General features: G+C 37.8%; 1 protein-coding gene across 1 annotated transcript; it reads right to left on the bottom strand.

The window, feature by feature from the left end:
* Positions 1–8,218: 8,218 nt before the first annotated feature.
* Positions 8,219–8,773, bottom strand: LOC105510917 (60S ribosomal protein L21). The gene has a single exon (XM_011940915.1). The coding sequence runs from the start codon at positions 8,735–8,737 to the stop codon at positions 8,255–8,257; it is 483 nt and encodes a 160-aa protein (XP_011796305.1). The 5' UTR covers positions 8,738–8,773; the 3' UTR covers positions 8,219–8,254.
* Positions 8,774–10,672: the final 1,899 nt, after the last annotated feature.

Raw genomic sequence — 10,672 nt, forward strand, 5'->3', positions numbered from 1 at the left:
ATTGGTGGTTAACATCACTGCCATGTATAGAAGTACTCATAGATTAGTTACATTTTATATATATTTACATATATAATATAATATATAAATTATATATAATAAGATTATTATATATTATAGCTAATAAAATTATATATAAAAATTATACATAAATATATAATTTATTCCACAATGTGAGTTACCTTCTATTCAACCAATTCATTTTTGTTCCAAGTGAAAAGAAACATCTGCATGTTTTGTTAAGGGGAGTTTCTAGAACTGAATGGACATTATGAATGGACTCTGTGTTTCTGAACCTAACGGGCATTGTATATTCTTACATCCTAATATGCCAAGAAGCAGATATAATGTTGGTGCTCTTTTAGAGTGAACAAGCCCAGTTAGTCAACATTCTTGCATTAGCCACTCTTATTACACCACAGACTCTACGTGGTTAGTGCTTAAAAACCCCCTGCCTTCCACCTCCAAAAAGACATATAGAGGTGTCCTCAGCACTATACTGGCATACTCTATTTCAGCTGTATCCTCATTCTTGAATTAATCACAGTAGGGAACTAAGACTTTAAAAGTACTTACGAGATGGGGTCACTCTCAGTGTGTGTGTCTCCTGATGTACTCTTTGTGATTCTCCCTGCCCCGGGAGGCTGATCCGGAAGGAGTGTGTCACCCAGGCTCATCTGCCCTCAGCTTTTAGTTGGGTTTGATAAATGCAATGCAGGCGATTGGACAACAGGAGGAGGAAGAGGCCAGGGTATTTATTCCTGCTGCTCCCTTCCTGGTTTGGCAGTGTGCACATTCCTTTACCTGTGATCTCGGGTTTTGTCAGGTAGTCAAGTGGCTTCCCATCCAGTGTTACAGCTCTTACCAGGCTCCAGGACAGTTCCTTCCCTTGCTCATTCTGGCCTAGGAATAGTAACAGGTCTTCCTGCTTCGCCTCAGCATCCTCTCTGTTGGTTCCTTAACCTATGCAATTAGTCCCTTCCTCAAACCCTCTTCAAGTCCCCCATTGGAATGAGCTGTAGGTATCTTGCTGAAACACGTATCTCCCATAGATTATTTTCTCATTCACTATTTTATTAATTTTTGCAGCACCCCTGTGAAAGAGCTCTCATTCTAGAGGTCACAAAACAGGATGATACTTACTAAAAAGTTGTAGCTCAGATTTATTTTTTTATTTTTAATTTGTATAGATTTAAGGGGGTACGAGTACAATTTTATTACATGGATATTTTGCATAATGGTGAAGTCTGGGCTTTCAGTGTAATCATCATCTGAATAATGTACATTGGACCCAAAAAGTAATTTCTCATCTCTCACCCCCTTTCCAACCCCATCTTTCTGAGTCTCCAGTGTCTATTATTCTACTTTCTATGTTCGTATGCACATATTATGTGGTTACCACTTACAAGTGAGAGCATGCAATATTTCACTTTCTGTGTCTATTAATCATTTCACTTAGGATAATCACCTCCAGTTTCATCCATATTGCTGCAAAAGACACGATTTCATTCTTCTTTGTGGCTGAGTTGTAGCTCTGATTTATATTTAGATTTGTCTGACTCTAAACCCTTGCTCCTTCCACTGTATGTACTTTCCTTCTGTAAGGTTTGCTAGTACTTCTTTATTAGTACCATCACTCATAAATGTACTGGTATTATTCCCATTTGCAAATGAGAAACAGAGAATCAAAATCATCTCCCCCTCCCTCTCCTCCAACAAGCAGAGCTCACTGTCCACATTATCATGATTGTATTCCACCACTATCTTCACTGCTATGACTTTCCTATTCCAGGAAGTATTTGTCCAGGGAGATAAAAACTAAAAATAACTTTAATGTTCCTTTCAGGAACACCTGAAAAAAAATCATTTTTAATAAACACAGGACTGGTTGACTTTTCTCTTTTTTTTCTTCTTTGAGAAAAGGTTTCACTCTGTTACCCAGGCCGGAATGCGGCGGCACAATCACAGCTCACTGCAGCCTCCACCTCCTGGGCTCAGACAATCCTCCCACCTCAACCCCCCAAGTAGCTGGGACTACAGGGGTACACAACCATGTCTGGCTAATTTTTGTATTTTTTGTAGAGATTGGATCTCTCCATGTTACCCAGCCTGGTCTCGAACTCCTGGGTTCAAGTGATCGTCCCACATCAGCTCCCAAAGTACTGGGATTGTAGGCATGAGCCACCACGCCTGGCTGACTTTTCAACAAATACGATCAAACTACTCTGTATTCTCTAAGACTCTTCCATACCCTCACCTCCAAGCCCTCATTTTGCAGCACCCACCAATCCTAAAGCGTTCTATCGTGATTTTTACTCAATTCCCAACAAGCCCATACACCCCTTGCATTGAAAGACCTGTCTTAAACCCCAAAACCATATAAATATCACAACTTTCCTGTCTCCTTTCCAAGATGCCACTAATTCATTGTCAAAGTAGCATTCTGCCTTACTGAGGTAAACAATAAACTCAGATTTACCTTATAAATACATTATTCTAGTGATATTTTCAAGGATCCAGCATTTGACAAGACATACCTATGGAACTTAAATAAATAATTTCCACATATTGAAATATGAAGAAGCAGAGTTGAAATTCAAACCCAGGTAATTTGGCCCTAGAGCCCTTTCATAGACAGCACATTATTTTGCCTCCAATGCACTACAACTTCCAAAGGAAAATGCAACAAATTACCCAGCACAAATGTTACTGCTTGGTCATTAGAGCATTTAGTGCAGTCCCTGATGGCTTGGGTTAGATAATAATGGCAGAACATTATTATCTTTTTAGCTATTCAGAAATAAAGTTACTAAATAATCAGTTTTTACATCTCTTGAAGTTTAATTTTTACAGGCTTTTGTCACTTACATTTACAAATAAGTCATGGAGGTAATTAACAAAAGTAATAAAATTTCTTTATAGTATCATCTCATTACATGAAATTGTTCAATTACATTTTATCATTACAGAAAAGTGAAAAATGGGACTTGCCTTGGCATGATGTTATTAACCAAATGGGTCATTTATAAATTGTTTTCACTGTGCAGCACAGATTATTTTATCATCAAAGTAGATTAAAGGGGAATTTTAATTTTTTTAAAAGACTGTTAGAATAAAAATGGACACTTTAATAAAATAACATATGAGTTTATTCTTGGGATGCCAAAAGGTATATCTCAGAGAGGCTAGAATGAGAGTTAAAGTTTTCAAATTACATACTGGAAGGCAATCATGGAAATAGGAAATGGCAAATATAACCAAACAGAACAGAGAAAGCCTCTAGAAGGTTCTGGAAGTGACTTCTCTTCCTCTTCTTGTTTATTTTAGTTTTCATGATAATCTGCGTCCTTTGGGGACTCCTGAATAAATTTGAGGCAAACAGATGTTAATATTTAACATCCTTTTAGCTTGGCTATTACTGGGAGCAACTCTTTGAGCAGGCTCCACTGAGCTGATTGTCCTGACTAACTGACTCGACCCCATCTCTCTGTGAATCATAACTGTTTTTCCCCACAGAAAACTGAACCTTCACCATTGTACACTAACTCCCTATTCTGCCCATGCACTGTGCTCCCACAAGCTGAATTGTATGATTCCCTAGATTCAGTCATGTTTGACCTCAAACCTTGTCCTTATAATAATTTAACAACTACCTACTATGTCAAGTTTTTTAAAATGCTGTCATTGTGAAAACCAAATTAAATACTTTAGAAAGCAAATTGTGTTTCAAAATGAAATCAAATCAAGTAACTATTAAGAAATTGGAAAAAATAACTTTAAAAACCTAGAACAACTTGTGCTCTTAGATTGTATTATAATTGTCTCTAAGTTCTTTTTTCATGTAAGGAAACAGACACTAGAAATGTAGAAGATGAATTACGAGTATAGTTTTGTGGCAAGACGATCTGGAACACCAATTACTAGATTCATGCTCAAAGAAAAGGCTTTGGGCCTGCTATAAATGACTGGAAAATGAATTTGCATTTAAATGTTTGAAGTAAAATAAAAAGTTAAAGTTCTCTATGTGTCTCTTTCATGATTGTCTAATATGATGGACATTTTTTGATTAACCAACTGTGATGGTTGATTTTATGTGTCAAGTTGACTGAGTTTTGGGGTGCCCAGATATTTGGTCAAACATTATTCTGGGTGTTTTGGTGAGGGTGTTTTAAGATGAGATGAATATCTGAATCAAACTGAGTAAATTGCCTTTCCTAATGTGTGTGGCCTTATTCAAGGTTTGAATAGAACATAAAGGCTGACTCTTCTGTGAGTAAGAGGAGACTCCTCTTGTCTGACTGAGCTGGGACATTGGTTTTTTCCTGCCTTTGGACTCCAGGAGAAACAATAGAACTCTGCTGATTTTTGGACTGGAACTACATCATCAGTTCTCCTGGGTCTTCAGCTTGCCAATTACAGATCTTGGGATATCTCAGCCTTCATAATTATATAAACGCATTGCTTATAACAAATATTTTTGTATCTATATAAAAACATCTGTTAGTTTTGCATGTACTGGTATAGTTCATATTAGATAAGAGGACTTCTACAAAATCTAACGAGTCTTGTTTTGTCATGGTCTAGGATATTCCTAGACACAGTCTAGGGCAATTTCCAGAATTGACTGAGTGGCACAGACAAAGTCTCTTTCCTCAGGTTTTGATTGCCTTCAAATATGTAATTTGAAAACTTTAACTCTCATTCTAGCCTCTCTGAGATATACCCTTTGGCATCCCAAGAATAAACTCATATGCTATTTTATTAAAGTGTCCATTTTTATTCTAACAGTCTTTTTTTAAAAAAAATTAAAATTCTTTCCTCATAGACCTTACATTCTTGTGGGGGAAGACAGTCAAGTAATCAAGCAACTGAATGAGATAATTACTATTTGTAATTACTGTTAATAAAACATTAGAAAAGTGAAGTGGGGCAGGGTGGGTAAGGGGGGAAACTTTAGATAAGCTGGTAAGGGAAAGAAAGCATGTAAAGGAGTGAGTGAGCTTACTTGAGGAAGGGCTATGTGACTACACCATGGTGAACCAGAAGGAAGGACAATTGCATCAGTTAGGGTTCTAATATAGGTGGAAATCAGACTGTGTAGTGTGCTGTAGGTCATGATAATGGCTTGGGATTTTATTGTAAGCACGGGGAAGGCGCTGGAAAGCTGAAATGTGATTTAATTTGGGGTTGTAAAGATAATTCTGTAGGTTGTATAGAGAATAAATTTAAGAACGCAGGAGAAGAAACTTGTCAGAAGACTATGGCAGCAGGGTAGATGGATGTGTGTTATGACTATGGAAACAAAGGAGGGAGCCAATATGAGGCATTTTGAAGAATATAATCAGTAGGACTTGCATGATGGATTCAGTGGAAATGAAGACAAAGAAGGGAGAAATTAGAAAACGCTCTTAGGTTTTTAGCATGAACCACTACTACAAGGTAGAGAACAGCAGTAGAGAGTTATTTAGAGAAGAGGGGCATGGAGGTTAACTTTTAGTAGATACACTTTGAATGCCTGTTAACCAGGCAGTTGGAAAGAACTGTTAGGCAGCAGAGTATAGTTACAATGAGGTAATTTCAGGGTCAGACTTCCTGAAGTTGAACATTGACTCAACTACCATGGGCATTTATTGAACCTCCTCATGTCTTGTTTCCCCATCTACTAAAATGAGGATATTAATAAGAACTTCAAAATCAAGTCACTGATAGAATCAACTAAAATAGCTCATAAAACATCAGAACAGTGCTTGATATATAGCAAATATACAGTAGTCATTAGTTGTGGTGTCTATTGTTTTACATGAGTTGGAGCCCATGAGGCAGGCTGAAGTGGACCTACACATTTGGGAATCATCAGCTTAATAAATGGTATTGAAAGCAAAGGGTCAGCATGAGACATCTTAAGAAGAGAGCAGAGGAAAATATGTACAGGGAGTCCAGGAACAAATTTTAGGAACTTAAGACATTTAGGAGAAGACAAAAGAGGAAGATCTAGCAAAGAAGACTGAGGATCAGAGGATGACATCAGAGGAAAGCATCAGTCAACCCCCAAAAAGAGTTTCAAGGAGTCATCAGTTGATTAAACGCTAAAACATTAAGAAGGATGGGATCAAGGCAATTTCCAATGTATTTAGCAATAAGGAACTTGGTTGTGACCTTGGCAGGAGTAATTTCACTGAAGTGGTAAGAATAGAAGCCAGATTATAAAAATTAAAGAGAGAATTGTACTTCTGATTAACAAGGTATATTGAGTACAAGTGGTCACTTCAGATTCCTTTCATAATACCATTGAAAAGACAGTAACTGGCTGGGCATGGTGGCTCACGCCTGTAATCCCAGCACTTTGGGAGGCTGAGGCAGGCAGATCACGAGGTCAGGAGATCGAGACCATAATGGCTAACACGGTGAAACCTTGTCTCTACTAAAAATACAAAAAATTAGCTGGGTGTGGTGGTGGGCGCCGGTAGTCCCAGCTACTCGGGAGGCTAAGGCAGGAGAATGGCATGAACCTGGGAGGTGGAGCTTGCAGTGAGCCAAGATTGTACCACTGCACTCCAGCCCGGGCGACAGAGTGAGAATCCATCTCAAAAAAAAATAGTAATGGAGGGTTTTATTTTTTTAAGGGATGAATGCAGGAGCTCACAAGAACTGAGTGGAAGAGAACAGTAGATGAGAGATTTCAACAAGCTTTTGAAAGATGGAAAATGAAGGGACCAGGGGTAACTGATTAGCAGTCTAGAAAAAGGTAAAAGGGAAGACTGTAGTGTTAAGGGCAGGTAGAGAAAAAGAAAGATGATTTATGTCTCAGAATCCTGGAAGGACTTGAAAACTGGTGGTATCAGGGTACCAGACCCGTGAAAATGTGTCTATGAACAGGTCTTTGCATCTTGTCCTCCAATCTTCAGCCAGTGGGTAGCCCATCTTCACGCCACAGAAGGCTGGAATTTTACTCTCTCGAAAGGTTAAATTTCTCTACCAAACAATAATGAGAATACTTGCAGCCTCATTTATACTACCCAGGTTGAAGAACAGAAGATGCCTTTCAGGAAAAACGGACTGATCTGTGGAAAAGACAAAAAGATTGGGATATTTGCTTATCCCTAATGAAAAAGCTAGCTTACCATCAAGTGATATTTGCCATTGACAAATCCTCTTCATGCAAATAGAGTTCACATAAAATACAGAAAGAAAAACACATAAAAAACTCAGAGAAAATAGAAACTACAAGAGCAATAAAGAAACTCCAAAAATCTTTTAATAATATTCTCAAAGAGTTAGGAGGTATCACATCCACAAAACAAGAATAGAATGTGATAAAAAAGTGAAGTATCAAAGCACAAGAGTGGGTTCTTGGACAGTCAAACTGGAGGAGAACTAAAAGAATCAACAGGAGCACTGAAAGGTAAAGTCAAGAAAATCCTGAAAATGGATGGAAAAGAAATGGAAAATACGAGAAGAAAGGTAAAACAATTTTCGAAGATCAGGGTAGGATATCCATCTTCTAAATAATAATAGTCCCAGAAAGAAAACAGAGAGAAGAATATGTGAAGGAAATAACATTTAAAAATTCCTAGGATTGAAGGACATGAGTTTGTAGATTAAAATGACCCATTGGATGTTCAGCCAGACAAATGAAAAGAAAGGCAAATAAGGTCCCTCCACCTCCCCAAAAATCATCATCATCATCATCATCTTCTTCTTCTTCTTCATCATCATCATCATCATCATCATCATCATCATCATCATCATCATCATCCCAGATGATTCTAGAGAGAAAAATCCGGTCATATACAAAACTAGACTCAGAATGGCATTCATGGAAACTATAAACAGCATTAGAAAGCCTTGGGATCTAGGGAAGAACACATCTCTTACGGGGGAGAGCTGACGAGAATACCCAGGGGACGAAGAGAAAGCCCTGATTATGTAGCAAGCAGAGCCAGGATGTGGAGTGAGTCAGGTGCCTTGACTGCTGGGAAACCTGAGACAAACAGGATTAAAAGGCATGAAGAACTCACCACAACAGGAAGGTAGGCAATTTGCTATGATCCTGCCTTAGCTCACAGGTGTGGGGGAAGTTGCTGTTTGTTTCTGAAGCTCTACTGAGGCAGATGGAGGAGGACTCCTAGCTGACAGAAGTGTATGCTCAATGGAAGTTAGCCCCACTCACAACGTGCAGTCTTCCCTCAAGTTTCATTTAATTTTTTTTTTTTTTTTCAGCCCAGAGGTCTTTTATTTTTTTTTTTAACACCTATTATGCCATGAATTCATAGGGAATAGGTTCCAGTAGCTCAGGCTCCTTCCCATTGGTCCTCACAAAGTGTGCTTCTCTGGGTGGAGCAGGCTGGCGCTTCAGTTGAACCCAGGTACCTTTCTCTTTGGCTTCTTTCTTTTTCTGATCATTTTCTTTCACGCGTTTCAGGAAGCTATCTCGGCTCTTAGAGTGTTTAATGTGCTCAATACGCACATTAATTCTCTTGGCAAGAATCTTGCCCTTAACTTGTTTGTTTACAACAATGCCAACAGCATGCTGGGTAACGTTGTAGACTCTCCCAGTTTTGCCATGGTAACACTTGTGGGGCATTCCTTTTTGAACAGTACCCATTCCCTTGATGTCTACAATATCACCTTTCTTATAGATTCGCATATACGTGGCCAAAGGAACAACTCCATGTTTTCTAAAAGGCCTAGAGAACATATATCGGGTGCCTCTCCTCTTTCCCTTTGTGTTCGTCATTTTGGCGAATTACTGGAAGATGGCGGTTCCGGCCGAAAGGTCATTTAATTTTTTGAAAGCTTTCTTGTACATGACTGCCAATCTCACTGAGAATTTCCTAAAACAGAAAAATTCTTAAAAGGACTACCTATTCTAGGAAAGATTTTAGTCTCAATAATTGCAGGTAACATTGTACATTACTATAACACGAAATGGATTTTTCAATCAATATGTTGTTTTCTTTTGTGCTAAATCTACTCTTTAAAGCATTTGTGTAATTTAGGTATTGAATGTATTTTTTTTTTTTGACAATTGGCACCAGAATGGCTTTTGGGGAGGAAACTATTTTTGTTTGAGGAAATGTCTTGATTAGCCACTAGGTAGAAGGTGGGACCCTGTGGGATGTGGTGTTTGACAAAGCCAAAGCCACAAAAGAGAATGGTCAAATTGCTCCTATCAGAATTATAAAGGAATTTATTTTGTTTCTGAGAAGGAGGGGTAGAGTAGAGAGGGAAGCCAAGAGGAGAAAGAGGAGAGAAGGGGTTATAAAAAGGAAATTCTGACATGCTGGATGACAGGAGGCAGAGCAGCCAGTGGAAAATATGGGGTGACTGAAAGGTTTCCAAGGAGGGTTGTTGAACACTCAGTGGCTACAGTGAGATGGCCCATCCAGTACCAAATGCCAAAGTATATCACACTCACAAATATGTGTGCAAGTGGATTTGAAGGCAGATATGATTTTTACGTCTTAATTAACTGAATGTTAAATAGAGACATCAGGCCCAGAGGTATGAACCCAGAAACAGATTGGACCTCATGAAGGTTGTTCTTCAAGGATGAGAAGGCTTTGGGTTTCCATACTGTGCAAACTGAGAGTTCAAGTTTAGACCTGCTGAGGTTTCAAGAGTGCAGGAGAACACAACTGATGTGTAGATTACACCTGTAACAACACACAGCTAACATGACAAATACTTGAGTGTATCTTTTCTTTTTCTTTAGTGGCTGTTTTTTCTCATTATTTTAACCTAAGCATGTTCAATACAAGCCACAGCTTGGTTTTCCTTTAGTTACTTTCAGGAAACTTCGTGTGAAATTAATGACATCTAATGAATGGTATATTTTTTGTGAGTTTCCATGTTTTGAAAAATGAAACCAACTCCTTATTAAATAAGGCTTTTGAAAATCTGATTCTATTATGCACAATGTGTATTGTTTCCTTATTTGTGATGATGTTTAGTATCCCTTAAAAACACTGGTGTTGTATAACACATATGTGTTAGATTTGTTCCTCTGTCCACTCCATACTATATATAGTTTTATATTTTTTCTTTTCATATATATAATTATTTGTATATGTATACGTTTGCATACATATGTTTTGTTCTCTACCTGTTTATTATCTAGTTTCTCTTTTTCATAGCTAGAAATTTCATCTCTTGGCAGCTAGCCCTCATAACAGAGAACAAAATTATACCTTAACTGATGGGCGATTTCCTTTTCCTGCTTCTTATTCTTTACCGTCATTTTTTTTTTACTAGACTTTTTTCTTTTTCTGTTGACTGTCATAGATTAATTTAAAAGGTTCCTCTGTGCTAGTTCAGAGATTTTCCATAGTTAACATTGCTTCCCTCTGCTTCTGATCAAATCGGTCTCCATAATGTAACTCATGTCTGTTCACATTTGCTGATTTAAAAAAAAAAAAAAAAAACAGAAGGCATAATTTTACTTTTCTATATCTTCTGTGTTACAGAATGTTCTTTTAATGATCTGATTCTTCTCACTGCATTTATCAGGCCAAGTCTATGCTAATTGACATTCTCTTTTCTAAACTAACCCACCATTTATTTTGAAGATCCCTGTCTGAATTTTTGACTTGGAAGTTAGACTCTGTTAGTAAATCTATTCGTAAGGCAGAATGAGCTATTTCAAACATAGTTTCTAGTCTCCCTATTTTAA

This window comes from Colobus angolensis, unplaced genomic scaffold (genome assembly GCF_000951035.1).
Source record: "Colobus angolensis palliatus isolate OR3802 unplaced genomic scaffold, Cang.pa_1.0 Scaffold194, whole genome shotgun sequence".
NCBI classification, from domain to species: Eukaryota; Metazoa; Chordata; class Mammalia; order Primates; family Cercopithecidae; genus Colobus; species Colobus angolensis.